The sequence below is a fragment of the Lissotriton helveticus genome, chromosome 4_1 (genome assembly GCF_964261635.1).
Source record: "Lissotriton helveticus chromosome 4_1, aLisHel1.1, whole genome shotgun sequence".
Classification (NCBI taxonomy): domain Eukaryota; kingdom Metazoa; phylum Chordata; class Amphibia; order Caudata; family Salamandridae; genus Lissotriton; species Lissotriton helveticus.
In genome coordinates this window covers 1,145,188,744-1,145,212,633 of record NC_136063.1, presented here as the reverse complement: position 1 = coordinate 1,145,212,633, position 23,890 = coordinate 1,145,188,744, and the positions used below count along the sequence as shown (strand labels likewise).

Sequence of the window (23,890 nt, the reverse complement as noted above, 5' to 3'; positions counted from 1 at the left end):
AGCACCAGCCTGGCTGCCGTATTTTGCACCACCTGCAAACGGTCCAAAACCTCCTCACTTGCACCTGCCAGGAGCCCGTTACAATAGTCAAGCCGACTGATGATCAGAGCCTGAACAAGGGTTTTCCTATGAGAGTCAGGGAGGAAAGGAAAGATTTTACGAAGAAGGCCAATCACATGGAAGCAAGATCCTACAGTGATGTTAACGTTTTGCTTCATGGTTAGCTCTGGTTCCAATCTGACGCCCAAGTTCTTGACTATTGTTTTTGGCACAGGGACCGGCCCCAAATCAGAGGGCCACCAATCAGGGGACCATTGAATCCTGGCTTCACCAAAGAGCATCACCTCTGTCTTCCCAACATTGCATTGTAAAAAGTTGGATGACATCCACCTTGCAACTGCCTTCATCCCATCGGAAAAAGATTGTAAAATTTCCGGGGTAAGAGTTTTAAAAGGGAAGAGCAGCTGCGTATCGTCTGCGTAGGACACTGGACAAAAACCAAAATCTCTAGTAACACCTGCCAAGGGGGCCACATAGGTGTTAAATAGCGTTGGGCTCAAACATGAGCCCTGTGGAACCCCCTTGGAAATGTTAACTTCCTCCGATTTAAAGTCACCCATGGTGACAGATTGGGTGCGATTGGAGAGAAAGCTTCTGATCCAGTCCAGTGCCCTTCCGCCGATTCCACTCGCAGACAGTCGTTCGATCAAGATGGTGTGGGAAATCGTATCGAACGCTGCCGATAAATCCAGTAGCACCAGGACAACAGAATAACCTCTGTCCTGGTACAACCGTAGATCGTCAGTTACCGACATTAAAGCTGTTTCAGTACTAAATTTAGGTCTGAAACCTGACTGCGAGGGATCGAGACTACCAGAGTGTTCTAGGTAGGTAGATAGGTGCTTATTGGTGTGCTTTTCGATGATTTTCCCTAGGAAAGGTAGAAGGGAAATGGGCCTCAAGTTGGACATGTTAGACCAAGGAATAGATGTATTCTTCCTAATAGGTCTAACTAGGGCTTTTTTCCAGGCCAATGGGACCACTCCAGATACAAGTGATAGGTTCACCAGTCTTTGCACATCAGGACCTAGTAAACTCCCCAGCGGATCCATAAGTCTGGCTGGTAGTAGGTCTGCCGGGCTTCCACTTTTAATATCAGAAAATAGTTTCTGAACTTCCAACAATGCTATTTCAGGGAATTCGTTAAAAGCACACGTGTTGATAGGAGCTGTCAGAATAGGGGTCCAAGTCTCTGAACTAGTTAAGTCAGGACCCAGTGCTTTTATTTTATCATAAATGGCATCAATTTTCTCTGAGAAAAAACAGGAAATACTATCACACAGGGGTTGTGAAGCCATGTCAGCACTTTCACAAGCTGTTGGTTTTATGAACGTGTTGACAATTTGATATAAAACTTTAGAATCATTGCCAGCAGCATCTAACTGAGCAGTAACATGGTTTTTCCGTGCTAGCCGTAAGGCTTTATGATAGATGTTGAGGTTGATTCTATAATAGTTTTTATCTTCCTCCCTGGCAGATTTTCTCCATGTTTTCTCAGACTTTCTAGCCACGCGTTTAAGATTACGTAATTCCTCTGAATACCAGACCTCCTGTTTCCTAGCAAATCTAGGTTTAAAAGTTTTTATCGGAGCAATATGCTGTACTGCAGCATCAACTGCATGCTCCCAATTTAAAAGGGCAATGTCAATATCATCTGAACCGTCAATTAAAGATGAAGAGTATTTGTGTGCAAAATTAACAGCGTTAACTTTGTGCCACTGCCTACGTTTAGCTTGAATATGAATACAAGGAGTGGGACGGGGATCATTCATTAGCATGGAAAACGCAAGCACAAAATGGTCGGTCCAAGGATATTGTCTAGGAGCACCACATTTTATACCCGGAAAGTTAGATATAATCATATCCAAAGTATGTCCTGCTTGGTGCGTTGGTCCACTATTGCATTGTTGTAATCCTAAGAAGGAAATGTCAGTGAGAAAGGACTGAGTCTCACTATTGACTTTATCCTCACTATGGAGATTAAAATCTCCAAGTAACAGGAATTCTTTATCGTGGCACACATGAGGAGCCAGTACTTCCACTAATTCCTTGGACATATTTTTTAAAGGCCCGGAGGCCTATAGACCAAGGCTCCTTTCCTACTGTGTTTGGGAGAGGAGCCAATCCTAAAAATCAGCATTTCAAAAGATGGATTAAAATGTTGATCAATGACCGATATGGAGATCTCTTGTTTAAAAACAATTGCAATACCCCCACCAGTTTTTATAGGTCGATCCAGCCTGACAATTTTATAACCCTCCGGTATACCAAGGGTAATAGCGGGGGTAGAATGAGGTTTAAGCCAGGTGTCCGTTAGAAAACAAAGATCAGGTTTATAAGTGGAGATAAGATCCCAGACCTCGAAGGAATGCTTGACTAGTGATCTAACATTGCACAACAAAATATTTAAAATGTTTCCTCCCTGAGTTGTAACCACAGAAGGGTTCCTAGGATCCTGCCAAAGATATGGTTTTTCTGTTGTAAATTGTGTTCGGCATGACCTACATGAGAATGGCCCTTCCGGAAGACAATTAAGCGGTAACTTACAATGTGGTGTTAACAGATTGTATCGTAGGTGTCGTAAGGACTGCGAGGAGTAGACCCGCCTAGGTAAATCAATCTCGGCCAGAGGTTCCTCCATAGCCCCTAGCCACGTCCTGCCGCGGACGGGCGCAGACGGGCTTCTCTCTGGCGCGTCTCAGGCGCTTCGCTGCGCACGGCCGCTGCGCGCCAGCTGTGACGAGGGGGCTAAATACCCCTGAAGGTGCAGCAACTAGAGCGCTGACCGCTCTGACAACACGGAAGTGGCCTGGCTCTGCCTGACCCGCCCTCCGCTCAAACGGCACTGGTTGCCGCGTCGGACCGGGGCGGGCAGGACGGAAGATCGAGCCCAGGCTAGGTAAGTAGATGTTAGTGTCAGTACAAGTAGTGAGTAGCGCTTTCAGCAATATTTGACTATAGTATTAAAATACAATACGGCGCTATTAAAATTACAGATAAATTCAGCGTGCTGTAGTAATTCACAGGACTGAACTATATCTATCACAATGCCATTAAAACAAGTGCTGCATCATTCATTACTGGATACCAGGCCGTCAGCGGGTCGGGGAGACACTCTCACCGTCCTCCTTAAAGAGTGTTTAATAGTTGTTTTTCTAAAAATTAGGATGTATACGTTTTATGCTGCAACAAAATGAAAGGTCTAATAAGGCTGGACTAGTCAGCGTTTTTATGATTGGGACAAAGTTTACAGTAGTGCACGGATGCAATTATGGTATTATGACCGTTAAAATTGAATTTACGAAGGACCCCTTACCTCAAGCTTGTGTTGAAGTTGTGCGCGTGTAGACGTCTTTGGTTTAGAGCCAGGAAATAAGTAATGGGAAGGCGAGTCGAGTGACATTTGCTGCTCAGCTCGCATTTCTATTGAATAGGGTTAGGGCTCCTTTTAAGCGAAATTAAAGCAGGTTGTGAAACAATTTGATTTGTTTCTACGGATGGTCACTGTATGAGGCTATTTCCTTTGTGTTGGAAAGACGGTTACAGAGTACCAGTGGGGCTCGATTCTGAGGATATTTAGTGATTAAATAGAGAGATATTAGAGAATTAAATAAAATGGATATAAACAGAATGAATAAGGAAGAACAGGAGAATATATTAAGAAATATGACTAATAAGGAATTGAAGGAGGTGATTCATAAATCTGTTAGGGTTTAGGGAAGAGAAAAAATACAGATGAAGAAGAGTATTATTCAGTCTCTGAAGAGGAGACAAGTGAGAGAGGTCCAGGAGGAAAACGTTTATCAAAAAAGAAACATTTGAATGAAAAAATAAAACAGAGTGGAGCCTCATGCGGCTTACAAAGGAAAGGTACCAGATGCAGTACTGGGAAAATGCAGTTTGACACTAAGAATGGAGAAAAAGCATCAGAGGATGTGAGTAAATACAGTGATATAGATTTGGTTGAATATATCCTGGATTTGGAATACAAGTCAATGATGGTTTAGGAAAATGAGTGTAGTTGGAGAGAGAAGAGTTAGGATGTAGTTGTTGATCCATTTGGAGACCTAATAATCAGTCCAATGATATTAGACATCCTATAGGAAAGGATTGGTGGCCTATAGAACATGTTTCAGTCTACATAAAAACAAGAATAAAAAAGCCTTTGGAAAAGGAAGAGAGGAATATTATGATAGCAGAATGCTAGAGACCTATGCTAGATGTAAAAGTGTCTATGACACCGAACCTGGTCCTGGAGCTCATTACATATATGTTCATGATGGGTAAAGGTCCTTGAAACAATGTCAGGATAAGATTCTTGAGATTATAGGTCTTCTGGTAAAGATATCTGATGCAGTAGAGGAAGCATATCTTAAACTTTTCAATTTGGATTTGGCATTGTTGCGTGGTTGGTGTCAGAGGGCAAATAGTTTCTTGGGTAATGCAAATTCAGGAATTTTGGTGGAAAGAAGAAAGACAGTGCTTATGTGAATTAATCTAAAATTAGTGGATTTAGCCACTAGGGTATCCAGTCAGGAGGCATGCGGCTTATTGTTTTGTGAGGGTTTGGTGAGGTCATTACCAAATATGTCCACTCGTTTACAAGCCTGGATAAGGCACAATACTCAATGCTAAGAGTGTTTGCAAACAGTTGTTTTTATGGATAGGCTGGTAGGAGAGGGCAACCTACCAGCCGTGCGATTTACAGAGCCCAATATCAAAACCAAGGCAGTGGTTACTACAGAGGTCAGAGGAATTATAATTCCTTCCCACAAAGAGGGATAAGTTGAAGTAGAACAATCAGAGGAAGGGGCCAAGTCTCAGGACAAAGACAAAACCAAGTTGAGTATGAGGATTGTTTCTCTTTCTATCCCAAAAAGTATAAGAGGAAAATTAAGGTATTTCAAGGAATACTGGAAAAGCATTGCACAGGATGTATGGGTTTTAAAGACCATAGAAGGATATCGGATAGAATTGAATGCAATACCAGTGCAGGACATAGACCCGCACGAGTTGGTATTTCAAGGAGAATTCTAGGAATAGTGCTAAAAGAAGTGTGTCTGATGTTAGAAAAAAATGTGATGTGCGAGTGAAGGAAATAAACAAAGGGTTCATAAGTACTTTGTTCTTGGTAGAGAAAAAGGACAAAGGGTGGAGACCAGTAATAAACCTAAGGGGATTGAATCAATTTGTGATGTATCGACATTTCAAAATGGAGGTTATTCATCTCTTAAGGGATATTCTTTATGAAGGAGATTGGATGGTAAAATTGGACGTGAAAGATGCGTACTTTACTATTCCAATAACGAGGGAGAGTCAGAAAGTTTTCTACAATTCCATTGGAGAGGTGAATTATATCAATGTCAGAGCTTACCATACAGGCTTTCATCCGCCCATGGTGTTTTACAAAGGTTTTGAGACCAGTGTCTGTTTTTTCAGGGAGCGAGGGATCAGAAGGATCATTTATCTTGACAATATTTTAATATTGAGTTAGGAAATTGGAGAGCCGAAGGAACATTTGGATTTGGTAAAAGGTATCTTAGAAAATCTGGGATTTGTGATAAATTGGGAGGAGTCAATTTTGATATTCCTGTGAAGAAGATAGAATATTTAGGGTTTGTAGTGGACACAGTTTTAGGTCAGCTATGTCTTCCAGAGAAGAAGGTAAGGAAGGTAAGAGAAGATATTAAATCGGTGATAAGGAAGGAGAAGATAACGTTAAGAGAATTAGCACAAGTGATTGGCTTGCTATTGTCGTCAATACAGGCAATTTCTGCAGGGCCCTTGCATTACAGAGCATTACAGCTATTAACAAGTTCAGGATTAGGAGGGGTTTGTGGTAGAGAGATTTGGTGACAATTAGTATAGATGAAAAAGAAGAGTTGATTTGGTGGAAAGAAAACATAGATGCTTGGATTGGGCGAGTAATTTTTGGAATAAGACCAGAGTTTGTGTTGGAGACGGATGCGAGCAATTCAGGTTGGGGAGCGATTGGATTAGGACAGGAAACTGGTGTTCTTTGGACACCATGCGAGAATGAGAGTTATATAAACTGTTTGGAGATGAAAGCAGGATTATTTGCTTTGAAGAGTTTCAAAACAGGATTGAAAAGCAAATCAGTACTGTTGAGGATGGACAATGTAACTGCTGTAGCTTACATAAACAGATTAGGAGGAACACGGTCGAATGGACTAGCAGATCTGGCAAAAGAAATTTGGGAGTTTTGTTTGGAACACAAAATAGTATTGAAGGCAGAATATTTACCAGGTGTCAAGAATGCTTTGGCAGATTGTAATTCAAGGAACATGATAGACTACAGCGATTGGAAATTGAAAGAGGAAGTTTGTCAGGGAATTATGAAACATTTGGGACCTTTAGAAGTAGACCTTTTTGCATCAAGATTAACTCACCAGTTAGAGAATTATCGGATTTAGAGACCCGACCCAAGGGCAATGGCGGTGGATGCAGGAATGGAAAGGATTGAAGGGGTATGCGTTTCTTCCATTCTCTATGATTCAGAGGGTCTTAGTACAGGTGAGGAGGCAGAAATGCAAGTTGGTTTTAATTACCCTGTTTTGGAAGGGTCAACCATGGTTTCCATCTGTGATGGAATTAGCAGTGATGGAACCTCTGTTGATATTAACCTTTAATGGTCTTTTGAAAAATGTGCAAGGAGGAGAACACCCGTTGGTGGAGTCAGTCTCTCTCAACCTTCTAGCTTGGAAGATATCAGGTATTCAAGAGCATTTACAGAACTTCAGGCACACCTGCAGAATTACTATATGAGTCTTGGGCACCAGGAACAAGAAAGAGGTATACAGGGGCATGGAAGGTATGGCTTTGTTGGTGTATAGAAAGGGGTTTGGATCTCTTGGAGGCAGATGATGTTCAGGTAGAGGGTTTTTGGGCAGGGTTATTTGAGAAAGGGATGTCTTATTGGACAGTGAACTCTTATATATCGCTGAAATCTGCTGGACATTCACTCAAGCAAGTTGGTTCTATTGGTAGAAATCTTTATGTAGGGTAATGAAAGGCATTCGTTTGAGGAGACCTCCGCATCCTAAGTATCAAACTTTATGGAATGTAGATTTGGTTCTTAAGATGTTTGAAAGTTGGCCAAGTAATAAATATTTAAAAGTGAGAGAACTAGCTTGGAAACTGGCTACTTTGTGGTGTCTTATACCCTTTCGGAGGGTATCAGATGTCAAGGCTCTAGATGCATCACGTAGATTTTATCAGCCAAAAGGCGTGGTTTTTTAAAGAAGCTGGAGAATAAAGACCAAGTCTGGATCTACTTTTTAATCCAATTTTTTAAGAATGTCCAAGTTTCTGCATGGTGCTTTATCTGAAGGAGTATGAAAGTAGAATGCCGGAGAAGAGAGCAGCAGGAGTGGATCAGGCTGATCAGGTATGTAAAACCATATAAAGTGTTTTGAGTGGGACAATTGCAAGATGGGTAAAGTGTGCTATGAAGGAGGCAGGTGTGGATGTGTCAAAGTTCACAGCACATTCGGTAAGAGGAGCTATGGAAAGTAGGGTGAGGATGTTAGGTGGTAGATTAGAAGATATTATGATAGTGGCAGATTGATCTTCAGCTAAAACATTCAAGAAATTCTATTTTAAATCGATAGAACATGTTTCAAAATATATTTTATAAAAGCCTAAAAACATGCATAATGTTAGCCTACTGTCTTGACATAAGATTGTGATACCGGTAGGTTTACTGAATATAGAATCAAGATTTTATTAAAGACAAGGAGGATAACATTTTCCTGCCCTACCCTTGGGTGTAGTGGTTTGGGATAATAAATGCCTAACTAAAGATGTTTGTAAACAGTTGGATAGGATTGAAAAGAAATAAGTTTAAACGTTTGATTTGTTTTTCTATTTTATTGTAGAAAATTAGAGGAGGATAATTGAAACGTTAAGAGAATTAAAGAAGAAGCAAATGAAAAGAGGAGGAAGACGGAGGTCACATGCTATTTATGGGATGGAAGATTCTTTTGGTGATTGTTATGTTGGTTGATTCCATGAGAGCTTTCAATGGTGCTGCTCAGAAGTGGCGAATAAAAGTTTAATGCATATTGCTAACCTCCTTGACTTAAATAAAATGTATATTCTACATTCAATAAACCTACCACAATCGTAATTCCTCACATAATTCCTCATTTCTTAGTGGACCATGATGGCTCAACTGGTAATGGGCCTGATTCTCCCCAACACCCTGAGTTACCAGTACCCTTGTTATATGTAAGTCCGAGGCAGGGAAATACCTATCCTTTTTTCCAGGACACTTGTAATTTCTGAGGACCACACAATCTCTGCAAGTGGTCACAGAGAATGAGTTTTTTTGCCTTCAAATTCATTTATTGAAAATACTTTGCGGTGAAGTTCATACCTGGAAACGTATTGCGCCGATGGAAATCTCTGACCATCCCTCTTCTTCAAAAGCTTTGCTACTGCTTATTACCAGGTTTGACTGGAAAAGCGGAACCAGTTCTTTCAGCGGAAATCGCTCTTCTAGCCCAGTGATATTACTGCTGAAATTGTTCATAATTCAGAGAAAAAGCACATTTGTAATAAAAACAAAGTGAAAAGGAACACATTTTAAAGATGAATCATTGTTAGGGTTGTGGAGAGCAGGCTTCTCAACACCTCATTGTTATTAATGATATTTACATACTAATGTGCTTGGTTTCTGTTTACTTTTTATTGTTTATGTTTATCATGAAATCAAAGGCTTGTCTATCTATTATATTCATCATTTACGCAATAGTAATATATCACGTACAATCTGTTGCATTTATCTTTTGGCTAAGTGATATAGCTTTCTAATAAAATTACAACAAACAATGACATTCATGAGTTAACATAAATTACAATTCTAGTAATTCAACATCAACTTCATAAATAAATATTTATAGGCTATGGTTAAGAAAATATTGGAGCGTTTTGCCATCAAGGAGAATACGCTTCGAAGTAATTTGAGTTAAAGAACTTGTAAGTACAAAGTGTTCCACAATCTTAATCACACTATCTATTTTTCACAGCAATTTCTCTCATGCTTTCTTTTTTGGATTGAACCACTTGTTTGAAAGACGGTCTTCACCAATTCTAGCTCCTCAAAATGGCAATAAAAGCACCCTACAAAGACATTCTTCGTCCTCTGTCAATTAATTGTTTCTTGTAAGTATGAGAGTGAGGCAGGGAGAATTAAAGAAGTGTGTGTTATATAGAGGTGTGAATGAGTTGGAGTAAAGGGAAACAGTTAGGCAGAGAGAGAAGGGTGAATTAGGGAAGGCAGAGGATGAGACAGATATAAGCAGTGTGAGTGAGGTAGGTTGGAGAGCATCGTAAAGTAAAAAGAAGGGAGGGTGAAGCTCAGGGAAATATGGGCCAGGCGCAAAGAGCTAAAGAGCTAAATTACCTTGGTCTAAACCCTAATAGAGTTGTCATTAGGAGGCACAACCCCGGCAGTAGGTAGAATATAAAAGTCATCCCCCTAGAAGAACATCCAGCATGCGCTGACCAAGCTCTCTGCCACCCAGGAGGTGCTGTGCAACTCCGTTAATCTTCACGGCCCAACCTTGCTTCTTCATGGCCTTCCTTGATCCAAAAATCCTTGAGCGTGACAGAGTTATGTACTGAATATCTTGCCTCCAGGAATGAATCCCCCCTAAGGATATTTGTTTTAAGGTGCTTGGGATTCAGATCGTACCTTGTCTAAAGTTTGATGCCTGTAGCCAGGAATCAGTTCATGTTTGCTCTCTAAAATTATACTCCCAGGGCATTTTATGGCCTCTTTCGAATGGTCAATCACTTCAGCGGGTTGCCATACAGACACTCAAAAGTATCAAATATTAATAACCAGGGCACACAGAAATGCAAGGCTTCCCATAATTGTCAAATGTGTACCTACAATTATCTGGCTGACGTTTATGAGCATTTGTTGCAGTAATCAGAGCTGTCTCACGTGAACTTTAGGGACACACATGGAACTGGGAAGTCTTCCTCCAACTCAGCCCTTCTTGAAGTGAATTTTGTCAAGTCTTTAAGCTAATTTCTCTGGACTAGTGGCAGCCAAGAAAGAGGACTATAACTATTGCACCATATATAATAAATCTTAAATCAAATTTAATTTATGTAGTGAAAATCTACGAGCGGTATACATTTTGTAATTGTATCCAGCTAGCGAATATTTTAAGGTTGTAATTCAACACCTTGGCCAGATTATGGGCCAATTAAGAAAGGCAGATGAGTAATCAAGTAATCATCGCTTCTCCCTTGCTTTAAAGGAGTTCCATAAAGTAGAGGGAATTACTGGGTTATGTTTCATTGGCTCGCCAGAAGTATCTTGACTAAGTGAAGCTCACACTCTTATTGTTGGTCTCTGGTAATAATTTGGCACACTGTGGCAATACAAGTTCTTTTTGTTGTTCCTCTGAGAGGGGTCATTTTTTTCTTTGTTATCCATTGAGTGTGAATTTGCTATGTAAGTGTGGCTGTGCTCTGGGAGTATGAATTTGTCATTTTGGTTAGGACAAGGGATAACCTGTGAGATCTCTCTCACCGAGCTCAAGTTCTACTAGTTAATGATTAAAGGACTCCACAAGCCAAAAGTACCAATAATTTTTACACCAAGTAGGGCAGTAGATTACCCATTTCTTGGAAAGGATTTAGTTGGTCTATTTTCTGAACTCCACTCATAAATGTCATGTTCAGCCTTTCTTACACTGTATTATAAGGTATACCAGGGCATCACCAGTGCAAGCTACCGGTGCAGGGCAGGTGGCAGCTCCTGCATTGCAACCCCCCACCCCACATAGTACACACAAAAGAACAACACAGCAAGCAAAAGTTCATGCTTTCTAACTCTCAGAACCTTTAAAATGCCGCTTCCATGAGTTGAGCATTCTGTCACCCAACAGTCCTTTCCCCTCACCAACTACACACACATGGACGTTTACTACACTTTTGGCAGTGTGAGGTCCACCTTATTGTTTGGGAGCCTTCATTGTGTCTTCAAGTGACTTGAACTCTGGTCTCCTGAGGATATAAGCAAGGTTTTCAGCAATATAGTTGACAATCACCCCCCATCTCTTAATTTGAGCTAGAAGGATTGCAGAACACTAAAAGGTGGAGCACCATATTCAGTGCATACAGTCTCATATGTTCATATGTGCATCTCTCTCTCTCTCTCTCTCTCGCTCTCTCTCTCGCTCTCTCTCTCTCTCTCTCTCTCTCTCTCTCTCTCTCTCTCTCTCTCTCTCTCCTCCCTCTCTCCCTTCCTCCCTCCCTCCTGATCTATATGTGTGGCTTTTTGAAACCAGTATCTGTGATATGGTGGTGGGGGCGGGGGAGGTATACAAACTTGGGTAATAATAGAAAAGGTGGAAGGCCGCAAGTTGTTAGCATACAATGGGTCCAGTTTTCGCCCTAGAGTAGTGTGATGACAAGGGAATGATAGGGCGGGGTCAAAGCAGAAATCATAACGAGGCTGTAGGGAGAGGATACACAACAAGGTGGTGTTGATGTTGTAAGATATATCTTCTTCGGCTAGACTTGCACTGGAGCAGTCTATTGTAATACTAAAGGTCAAGTGTCTTTAGTCCACACAGTCAGCACATTATGTAAATGAGAAATTCAAAACTGCAATACTTTAATGTAGCTTTAGCTGGGAGAGTGATGCTTAACAGATGGGTGCAAGCGTATCTGGTCTTGGGGTAAGACTGCCTAATTTTTAATGTATTTGTGAAGGAAAATACATTAGAGGTAGGTGTGTACCCCCTTTCTTTGCGATTCCTGAAATTCGAATTCTCTTTTCTTTCCCTCCCTACTTATAGCATTTTCCCTTCTCCTTTTTCCCCTTTCCCTCCTTTTTTCCTCTTCCTTAATATATTACAGGTGTATATAATTTGTCACATACTGATTTATATTTATTATATTGTTTTGTAACCTATGAAATTGCCTATCTTTGAACTCCAATAAAAAATTATGACACAGAAAAGATGGTGTGTGTGAATCTACAATTGTTCCTAGCCTTGAACATGGATATAGAACTTCTGCTGGGCAACCCATACCCTGCCCACCTCAGAATCATCACCTATAGGCCCTTTTCAACCTTAGGCTCTTTGGCATGCTCATGCCTATATAGAACTGGGATCGGGTGCATTCATCTCACTTGGATTGCACATTCCAGAAAAATTCAAATATATTGCTGAACATCATTTATACAATATTGGTCTTACATTTTATAAAGCATTTTTGGCAGATGTGCTTGTCCAATTGGTTCACTTAATATAAATGTAGACTTTAGGCCTTATTTAGAGTTTGCCTGACATGAAATTCCATCAAAACATGTTAGATATTATGTCAGCCATAATACAAGTCCCAAAGGATACAACACACTTCTAATATGGTGGGCAAGACATCTGTCACATTTGTGATGGAGTATCCAGTCTGAAAAACTCTAAATAAGACCCTCAAGCACCTAAAATGCACGTATATGTTCAATCAGAACCCATAACTAGAAGCATCCTTGTTGGAAAATGGGGTAGTGGTTGAGGGATTGATACCCTACTCAAGCAGCAGCCACAATTTCTGCCAGGGTGAAGTCACATGCAAACCACAAATTAATCTGTGCTTAACCCTCTGGTAGCTTGCCACCAACCAGTCAAGCTTAACTTAGACGCAACGTGTAAAGTACTTCTGCAGCACTTAAAACCAAACAATTATAAAGTGAAAACAAAACACAAGAAAAATCAGACACTGATTTAGAAAATTAGAGCAAACTTTAATACATTTATGACATCAAAACAACGAAATTCCAATCAGAAGACCCAAAGATATGTAATTTTAAAGCTTAAGTAAAATAGTGCCCAGAACCATTTAGCACCATCTGTGGTTAATGGTCTTGCTAGGTCAAGACAAAGTCACAAGTTAAGGCCAACCTTAAAGTCTGGTTGAGGATTATTGCGAGATCTTTTGTCAAGGATGTGTCACTCTATGGCAGTTCTGAAGAGCTGCGAGGCTGTGACAATAAGTCCTGCAGAATCGGCAAGGATGCCGTCGACGAGGGGCTGGCGAAATTGAAGTAAACACTAGGTATTAATCTAAGGTACCCCTGCTTAGTCAAGAATTGTCACCGTTGGTACAAGGTCAAACTGCCTTGGTCAGACCTTATTGAGGCTACCACCTAGAAGAGCAGATCAAAGTTCTGGACTATTGTAAATAGTTCTTTTTTGGTGGTGAATACTGCTAATGTATTGGATGCTGGTATTATGGAGGATGACTGGGTAAATCACTTTGAGAAAATGTTTCTGTCCTCTTCCGTTTTGAGTGAAGGACGGGGTTGGGTGAAGGGAAACCCACTGTTGTGTTCTCAGCTGAGGAAGTAAGAAAGGGCATAGTGGGGCTGTCTAAAAACAAGCCCCCAAGTCCAGATGTAAATCAATCTGATCTTTATATCTCCAATATGGACATCTGGGGACCGGCCCTCACTTCTATCACTAATGCAGCAGTTGTAACTGGTTCCCCAGCTTCTTGGGCGATATGTACCACCATCCCCATTTTTAAAAAGGGAGACAGAGATAGTACCCTTGTTACAGGCCAATCTCACAGCTTGATTTGGTGGTAAAGGTGGTTGGATACATTCTATTAGATAGGCTTTCTGGATGGGCAGATGAAAACAATATTTTAGCAGAAGTTCAGTACTGCTTTCGCCCGGGACAGTCAACCGTTGATCAACGTTTGAACCATTGCATGACCTTTATTAAGTATACCATTGACCATTCTGGTTCCATCCACCTGGCCTTTATGGATCTGTCTTCCGCATCTGATTGCGTTAATAGACCTTAGCTTTGGCGGCTCATGCTGTCCATCGTAGTAGACAGAGATATTGTTCTTTTTTAATGGATCTCCATTGAGATACTAGGCTGTCTCTTGTCCCTTTTTCTTTTTAACTTCTATGTTAATAACCTGGAGCAGGTCCTCTTGGAACTAAAAGTGGATTGCCCCTGGTGGAACGGTAACGTCTGCCTGTACTATTGTCTGCAGACAATGCCCTCCTTTAAGCAAAGACAGCCAGGGGGCTGCAAATTTTGTTGAATTCTTTTGTCAGCTTTATGGAGGAACTGGATCTGTTGGTTAACAATAACAAGTCCTATGTGATAGTGCTGTGACCCTGTCTAAAAATATCCTATGCCTTTATGGTTGGGTGCACCCCAGTCCCTAAGTCTATTGTTTTTTTCATACCGGGTGTATTGTTCAACTCTGCTTTGAACTCGCAGTCTCTAACAAGTAGTAAGTAAGGTGACTTTGTGAGGGCTAATGCTGCTGTTTTAAATTTTGCTTATTGATTGGGCAACAGACCAAATGGGTCCCTTTTTCAGATATACAGGACCAAGTGTATCTACAAAGTAACCTACGGTAGTGAGATCTCAGGCTACACTACTCACTATAAGTTGCAAATTGTGGAAAATTGCTTTTTGGCACAACTTCTATGTGTGCCTCAGGGTACTTCTACCTTTGTGGTATATGAGGAATTGGAAAAGGTCTACATTTCTGACATACTGGCTTACCAACCCTTTTCTTTATGGATGAAAACTTAGCTCAGGAAAGGGATTAGATTAAGCAAGAGAATTTAAAGGATTATCTGACTCTTGAACATTTTTATTGTATTCCTTGGTTTAAGTATATCAGGGAGTTTTTATAAGCCTGGGATGGGCAGACTTATTTACCAATCCAGAAATTGTTTGTAGGAAGGTTCTCTGTTGGGTGAAGGAGTAATTTTTAAGAAAGCAGATTTTGGATAGCGAAGAAGTAGCACAAAGGAAGTCCAGCACCTGTAGGTACATCATATTGAAAACCGTGCAGTCAACTGAGCCATATCTCTTCAAAAGTAGCTATGATCATTTTTTATTGACCAGGTTTCTCTTTGACTTTTTTTTATCTCCTCCTCGCCTACCCTCACAGGGAGGGCAAGGGTCAGAGCATTTTGCCCAGTGGCTGCGTAGAAAAGTCTCACAAGGACATGCTTAATTTTTTAATGTGTTGTAGTTTTTATGAGGTGCCCATGAAGTCATATACTATCCCCAATTGAAAAAAGGTCAATTTTAGTCAGGTTCAACCTGCTTTTTCCTTTTTACAAATGCTCTCTGGTAACACTGCACTTTCTAAAGGTCTATTGTTAGTCTTAGATCAAGCTGTGATTAAAACACAAGGGTTAGTTATGGTTGAATGTGTTGCTGAGAGATTATTATTATTATTGTTTTATTTGAGTATTTTTTTGAACTTTCCAAACTGTATTTACTAACACAGTATTTATTTTATTGTATTGATATTGAGTGTGGGGTGGCATGTGCATGTATTAATAGATTTTTAATGTTGCACATTTATTGTTTAACCTAACTTTTATGTTTTTTTGTTAAAGCCAAATAAAGGTTGTTTGATTGATTAAAAAGAAAGTGTGTTAGGTGACAGCTTACCACCCTCATCAAGTCAGAGATAGCCTGTCCTGCCAACACCTAGTCCCTGTTTGTTTCGCTGTTTGGGAGCAATACACAAAGACCAACAGCCTGCTACACCTAGTAATGTGACCCAGGATACAGGCTGCAGGCACTAAATGATTGGGACAAGTATATGCCAAGTTTCTAAAAGTGGCAATTTCAGAATAGTGACTTAAAATCTGACTTTACCATTAAGGTTTTACATTACAATTCTTTAGACACTAAACTTGATACTTCAACCTATTCCCAGTAGAAATGTATTACGTATTAAATGTAACAAATTGACTACCAGGACATGTAAAAGTTAAAAGTAAATGCTCAAATCTTTTAATCTGTATGCTGCCCTCTGGGCTGGTTAGTGCCTACCCTAGGGGCGACTCATATGTATTAAAACAGAAGGTTTTTGCCTTGCAAAACATTTATTTTGCCAGGTCAAAATAGCAGTTTAAAACTGCACATACAGGCTGCAATAGTAGGTCTGAGACATGCTTAAAAGGGCTACTTGACACAACCAGTGCTGCAGGCCCACTATTTGCATTCATTTTGCAGACCTTGAGTACAGGTAGTACCACTTTGCTAAGGACTTCGAAGTAAATAAATGTGCTTTAAGACAATTTTAAAATCTGTAATGGAGAGCGCATAAACACTTTAGCACTGTTTTTCAGTGGTAAAGTGTGCAGAATCATAAAAGCTAGCAAAAACAGGTTCAGAAAACAGGAAAGTAAAGGCAACATATATTTGGGGACAACCCTGCAGAAAGAGCCGTCCAAAAATACTTATACATATTGAGTAATCCTGCAATGCTAGTTACACAACAGTTTGCTTTCATAAACTTTTCTAGATTTATTTTTATTTACTAAACATGTATTTTGTTTTCAAGATTAGGTCAGTACACAATTTCAACTAAAATAGTGAAGTGTTGTGAATTTTGCTTTATTGGAAATTCTTTAAAGTTTGACAAATTTGCAGATGCAAAATGTAACTCTTTTTTTGCTGGTCTGACCAGTTCTAGCAGACAATCTTTCAAGGAAAATATGTTCTGCTCGATTCAATGAATCAGAAAGTCTTGTATAGTGCGGCTTGTCACACCGGTGGGTCCCAACACACTTGTGCACTGTGTGAGCCTCAGTTGAAGAGCCAGTTCTTGAGCTGCTTCCTGAAGTCCTTCAGAGAAGGGGCGGTGTGAGGGTGGAGTGGAGGTTGCTCCAGGACTTGGCAGCGAGGTATGAAAGGGAGCATCTTCCACATCGGCTGCGGTGAATGAAGGAGATCAGGGCTAAGGGGAGGGTGGAGGATCGGAGATTCCTGCTCAGTTGGTGGAAAGTTAGGTGGCCATTGATGTAGGCGGGTCTGTACTTGTGAAGGGCTTTGTAGCCGTGAGTGAGGAGCTTAAGGAGGCATCTTTACTGGACAGGCAGCCAGTGGAGAGCTCTGAGAGGGGTGATGCTGGTCCATCTGGGGATGTCGAGGATGAGTTATGCCTCAGAGTTCTGGATGATCTAGAGGTGGTTGAGGAGTTTTATCGTAGTTCCAACATAGAGTGTGTTTCCATAGTTGAGTTGGCTGGCGATGAGGGCCTGGGTAACTTTCCTCCTGGAAGAGACGGGGATCCATTGGAAGATTTTGAAGTGCATGCGGAGGGTGAAGAAGCAGAAGGAGGAGACAGCATTGATCTGCTAATTAATGGTCAGGTGGGTGTTTAGGATAATTCTGAGGCAGAGAGCTTGGCTGTGGGTGAGCGTGGGTATGGGGCAGAGTGCAGCGGGCAACAATGTGTAATCCCATGGGTAGGGCTTCTTGCAGAACATGATGACCTCTGTCTTAACCAAGTTGAGCATAAGGCAGTTGGTCTTCATCCAGGTGACGAGGTTTGTCATAGGGTATTGGAATATGACCTTTATGGAGCCGGCATCTTCTGTGAGGGATATGGTGAGCTGGGTTGTCATCTGCATAGGACATGATGTTTGTGTGCGGGCGATGTCTGCCAGAGGTGTCATGTAGGTGGTGAAGAGGGTAGGGGTGAGATGAGGATCCTTGGGGTAGGCTGCATAAGACGTCCTGTTAGTGCAGAGGAGAAGGGGGTAAGTAGATCCTCTGATTCAGCCTGAGAGGAAGGAAGAGCTCCATTTGTGTGTGTTGCCCTGGATGCCGATTTGGTGGAGTCTGCCTAGGTCGGGAAGAAATCTGAGGTCGCGAGTTGCTGCGATCAGAGCCGTCTCTGTGCTGTTGTTTGGTCAGAAGGCAAATTTGGAAGGGCCGAGCAGGTTGTTGGTCTTGTGGTAGTCCATAAGCTGGCAGTTGATGACTTTTTCCAAGGCTTTGGAGTAGAAAGGGAGGAGTGAGATAGGGCAGCAGTTTTTGAGTTTGTTGGGGTTGGCCGAGGGTTTCTTCAGGAGGGGTTTGACCTCTGTGTGCTTCCAGACAATGGGTAGGGTGACTGTGATGGAGTTCAGTGAGGGGACATGCAATGACTTCTCTTCCCAGTTTGTAGATGTAGTGTGAGCAGGGGTCTCTGGGAGATCTGGAGTGTATGGTGTTCATGATAGAGAGGTGTCTCGAGTGGAGAGCTGATTCCAGTCCGTGGTCCTGGGGTGGTGGGAGGAGCTGGCTAGGTTGCTGAGGTGATTGAGGCTGGTGGGTTGGGGTTGAAGTTGCAGCAGGCAAGAGAATTCTCTGATGATGCTGAACAGTTCCATGGTGTACTTCATGCTTGCATTGCTGCAGGGGTTGAGGGCTTCTTTCTTTGTCTCTCTGAGATGGTAGTGGTAGTTGTGGAGGGGAGGTCTGGAGGAGTTGAGGTTGGTGGAGGTCTTGTTGGAATGCTAGTGTCCCTCTAATTTCTTGCAGCGTTGCTTGAGGGTAAATAGCTCCGGGGTGAACCAGCTGCGATTTTGGTGAGTCTGTTCTTGATTGTGTACTACCAAGAGCAATGGTGACCCCCGGGACCACGCACACAATTCAGCGAGGACATCGCCGACTTCATCAGCCCACACGCCCTCCCCTCCGCCGACTACATCCTCCTCGGGGACCTCAACTTCCACCTGGAGAACAACAACGACCGCAACACCACCACCCTGCTGGACAACCTCGCCAACCTCGGACTCAAGCAACTGGTGACCACCCCCACCCACTACGCCGGACACACACTCGACCCGATCTTCTCTTCCAGCAAGGACATCGCCTTCAGCCACGCCACGGGACTCCACTGGACGGACCACAGCTGCGTCCACTTCAGCTTCAGAAGGACCACGCTCCACCATCACCAGCAACAGGGTCCCCGCAGAAGCTGGAACAAGATCACTACAGACCAGCTCGCTACTTCCCTGAGCAAGAACCCTCCCACCAGCACAACCAACCCCAGTCAAGCAGCCACCAACCTCACGAAATGGATCATCGACTGGGCAGACGACCTCTCCCCGCTGAAGACCCCGCCGAGCAGACCCGGCAGCAAGAAAGCCCCATGGTTTAACGACGAACTCAAGAGCTCCAAGAAGAACTGCAGAGCACTTGAGAAAACCTGGCGCAGAGACCCAACACCGGACAACATGACTGCCCTCAAGCTCGCCACCCGAAAACACCACCAGCTGATCCACGCCACCAAGAAAACCGCATTCAAGGAACGACTGGACAACAACGCACACAACAGCAAGGAACTCTTCACCATCGTGAAAGAGCTCTCCAACCCCAACGCCGGAAACAACGACATCACCCCGTCGCAAGACCTCTGCAACTCCCTCGCCTCCTACTTCCACAACAAGATCGCGGACATACACAACAGCTTCAGCACTCAACCGACGCACGCCACGACCGAACCACCGCCCCCCACCACCACCCTCCGCGCCTGGACCCCGATCAGCACCGAAGACACCATCCGCACAATGAACTCCATCCACTCCGGATCTCCGACAGACCCCTGCCCTCACCACGTCTTCAACAAGGCCGACGCTGTCATCGCACCCCACCTGCGGGACATCATCAACACCTCCTTCGACATCGCCACCTTCCCGGAGAGCTGGAAGCACGCCGAACTCAGCGCTCTACTCACGAAACCATCAGCAGACCCAACCGACCTCAAGAACTACCGCCCCATCTCGCTGCTCCCGTTTCCGGCAAAAGTCATCGAGAAGACCGCCAACAAGCAACTGGCCGCCTTCCTGGAGACGAACGGCTCCCTCGACTTCTCGCAGTCTGGCTTCCGGGCCAACCACAGCACCGAGACCGCCCTGATCGCAGCTACCGATGACATCCGAGCCCTGCTTGACAACGGAGAAACAGCGGCCCTCATCCTCCTGGACCTCTCCGCGGCCTTCGACACTGTCTGCCACCGTACCCTAGTACAGCGCCTCAGCAACGTCGGAATCCAGGAGAAGGCACTGGAGTGGATCACCTCCTTCCTCGCCGGAAGGACACAGAGAGTCCGCCTCCCCCCGTTCAGATCGGAGGCCACCGAAGTCATCTGCGGCGTTCCTCAAGGCTCCTCGCTCAGCCCAACACTCTTCAACGTATACATGAGCCCCCTCGCAGCCATCGCACGCCAGCACAACCTGAACATCATCTCCTATGCCAACGACACCCAGCTGATCCTCTCCCTCACTAACGACCCCGCCACCGCCAGAGCCAACCTGCACGAAGGGATGACAGACGTAGCCACATGGATGTCGAACAGCCGCCTGAAACTGAACTCGGACAAGACGGAAGTCCTCATCCTGGGATCCTCACCCTCCGCCTGGGACGACTCCTGGTGGCCCCCCGCCCTGGGCAGCGCACCCAAACCAACAGACCACGCACGCAACCTGGGCTTCATCCTGGACTCCTCCCTCTCCATGACCAGACAAGTCAACGCCGTCTCCTCGTCGTGCTTCAACATCCTGCGCATGCTACGTAAGATCTTCCGATGGATCCCCACCGAGACCAGGAAGACGGTCACCCAGGCCCTCGTCACCCGCCGTCTGGACCATGGCAACTCCCTCTACGCCGGAACCACCGCCAAACTCCAGAAGAGACTCCAGCGGATCCAGAACACTCACGACTCATCCTGGACATCCCCCGCCGCAGCCACATCTCCAGACACCTGAGAGACCTGCAGTGGCTCCCGGTCAACAAGAGAATCACCTTCCGGCTCCTCACCCACGCACACAAAGCCCTACACAACCAAGGACCAGGATACCTCAACAGCCGCCTCAACTTCTACGCTCCCAAACGCCAGCTTCGATCGACCAGCCACGCCCTCGCCGCCGTCCCCCGCATCCGAAGAGCCACCACAGGAGGAAGGTCCTTCTCCTACCTGGCCGCCAAGACTTGGAACTCCCTTCCTACCCACCTCCGCCTGACCCAGGACCACCTCGCCTTCAGGAAGCAGCTCAAGACCTGGCTGTTCGAGCAGTAGCGGACCCCCTCCCCCCAGCGCCTTGAGACCCTCCGGGTGAGTAGTGCGCTATATAAATGCATTGATTGATTGATTGATTGATGGTGTCGGCAGTGGAGGAGACCCAGCTTGAGAAGTTCTGGACGTCGTATTCACAGGAGTCTGAAGGGGTGGGTCTTGTTACTTTTAGGGCAGTGGTCCAGAGGGGTTCTTTGGCCTTGTCCTAATTGCAGTGAGGGTGGGTCAGGAGTCTCATTAGAAGATCTCAATGACCGTCTATATTGAAGTGGATGATGCTGTGGCCTGTCCAGGACAGCTTGGTGGTGTGGGAGAATTTAGCTCTGTCGAAGATAGAGAAGATGCGATCCAGGGTGCTAACCACTTTTTGTATGAGGGTGGTGACCAGTTGAGATAGGCCGATCATGCTCATGTTTTTGAGGAGTGTGGTGTAGTTGGAGTCATCAGGGTCTTCTAGGTGAAATTTCAGGTCACAGAGTAAGATGTAGTGGTCAGAGTCGATGGCTAGGGTGGCTATGAAGTCCGGGAGAGAGTTGTGAAACCTGCGGCGGGGCCAGGAGGTCTGTAGGCAAGTGTTCCTCTGATGGTGGTACTGGCGTCAGAAGTTGAGGTGTTCCATGATGGGTATTGTGTCGTTGTCAAAGGGGGTGCAGTTGAGGTAGTCCTTGTGGATGATGGCAATGCCTCCACTGAGTCTGTTTCTGTTATGAACATGACGTCAGGGGTGAGGGTGGTTATGGTGTCCCAGATTTCCGTGGTGTGCTTACAGAGAAATCTGACATTGAGTAGTGTAGAGTGAAGTTGAGGCATGTGGCTGGGTGTCTGCTGTGTGGTTGTTGGGAGGTACTAATTTTGCAGGAGAAGCGGCAGTGGCAGCAGTTGAAGGGTCCTCCAGTGAAGTGTGGTGAGGCAATGTGGTGGTTGGTGGTGGGGGATATAAGTCTGAGGTTGCAGATCTCGTCTGAGGAGCATCAGCGGCAGGCTGTAGAGCCAGGGGTCCTGGCGCTGAGTGTGGTACAGGCACGGACAGGCACAGGCGGGTTTTCCTTAGGCACGCCTTTGGTGCGATGGCTGCGCAGCCACACTGTGGCCTCCATTAATTAGCCCTGGGAGGTGGGCGGGTCAGTCTGGGTGGCAGGAGCACAGGTGAGAACAAGAAACCGGAACAAGACAGAGAGTAGCAGACCAAAGGGTGCGAGAAGAAAGGGCTCAATAAACAGTCCCCAAGAAGGTGTGACAGAATAACATTAAACTTAGAAAAAATAAAACTTAGCAAGATAAAGAAAACATAAAGAGAAAAATATAGAAAGAACATTTGGGCACAACTGCAGCAGAGGAAATACCTTGGTCAGCGCAAGGCACCAGGAGGCTTGAACGTCTGTGCAGCGAGGCAGGAGGACTAGGAGCGGTTCCGCTGTGCCACGGCAGCAGAGGGGAGTGGAAATCTCTACCGAGGAGGTAAAGCGCTGTTCAATGGAGCCGCAGTGCGGCCTCCATTAAGTAGCCCTGGGAGGTGGTGGGTCAGTCCGGATGACAGGGGGGCAGGCTGGAATGAGGAACCAGAACAAGCCGGTTGGCCGCAGAGATGAAGAGAGACGACTGGGGGGAGGGGGCAGAAGGAAGGGCTCAAGAATCAGTCCTTCACACACACATAGAAGTGGGGCTATGTAAGTTATGTCGCTGTGAAATAGAGGAGGAAAAACACAAGTTTTTAATACTGCCCTCACCCACAGATATCTGTGGCATGCTTCATCATAGGGCTGCTGACTCAAACAGTTTTTGACAGTTTGCAGATTGGAGGGGTAGGTGGTTCATTATAGCCCACCATACCACCATCCATTGGTCCTTCAATGACCTTTTAATCTGACAAGGGAGTCCATTATTAAAGGGTTTGCTTGGAGATCCCTGGGTCAGTTTTAATTATCTGTCTGCACCTTTCACTTGATCCCACACTGTTTCTTTATTTGTTGTTAGTCTTCCCCTCCCTATTGCTCCACCTCCCGCGTTGGTCTGCAAAGAGGTGTCTGCAGCCCTATGATAAAGAATGCCACAGATTTCGCGGGTGAGGGCAGTATTAAAAACGTGTGTGTTTTTTCCTCTTCTATTTCATAGCGACATAACTTACACAGCCCCACTTCCCACTTCTAAGTCTCTGTGAAGGTATTCTTGAGGAGGTCTGTGTGAGGCGTTTTTCTCCCACCCCTTAACTACTGTGTGTGCTCAATACTCAGTCCCCAGAAGGAGATACAGAATATCTTTAAATTTAGTAAAAATAAAACTTAGCAAAATAAGGAATAAAAAAACAGAAAATATAGAAACAAAATCTGGGCACAACCATAGCGGAGAAAACCGTCTTGGTCAGCACAGGACCAAGGCAGCAGGAGGCTCAAACCTCCGTGCAGCAAGGACGGATGACCGGGAGAGGTTCCTCCATGCCACTGCAGCAGATGGGGAGTGCCAACCTCTACCGGGAAGGTAAAGGGCTGCATATTGGAGCTATGGCAGGTGGGAAGGGGAAATGAGGAACCGTAATGAGCCAGTTGGCTGCAGAGATGGAGATCGTCTGACCAAAGGGGGAAGAAGAAATGGCTCAATAAGTACAGACAGAATAAAAATAACATAACAATGAAGTCTCTTGCTGGTATCTCTCATGAATTTTGACTGTTAGGAATACCCTCAGGCTCAATTTTTACACAATATATCACAAGGTGAAGCCTAACATAATATTGTATTATTTGTGAATGATTCCGAAAATTGTACATAGCGAATCACAATTTCGCACAATCGTAGTTGGCAATATCAAGTTGTTTGTGTCATTAGCCTTTCAAAGTATATAAATCTGTTTCCTGTACAATTTTGTAACTGCCTGGATGAAAACGTTCTAAATAAAGTACATATTATTTTCTCGGGTTGCTGCTTGAAGGTTTTACTGTTCGTTTAC

The 23,890-nt window shown here is 44.2% G+C and overlaps 1 protein-coding gene across 1 annotated transcript in view; it reads right to left on the bottom strand.

The window, feature by feature from the left end:
- LOC144828121 (molybdenum cofactor sulfurase-like) overlaps positions 1-23,890 on the bottom strand; it is a 650,078-nt gene that overhangs the window by 42,038 nt on the left and 584,150 nt on the right. Inside the window, exon 13 of the mRNA XM_078686242.1 lies at positions 8,459-8,600. Coding sequence (XP_078542368.1) covers positions 8,459-8,600 — 142 coding nt within the window. The remainder of the gene's footprint in view (positions 1-8,458; positions 8,601-23,890) is intronic.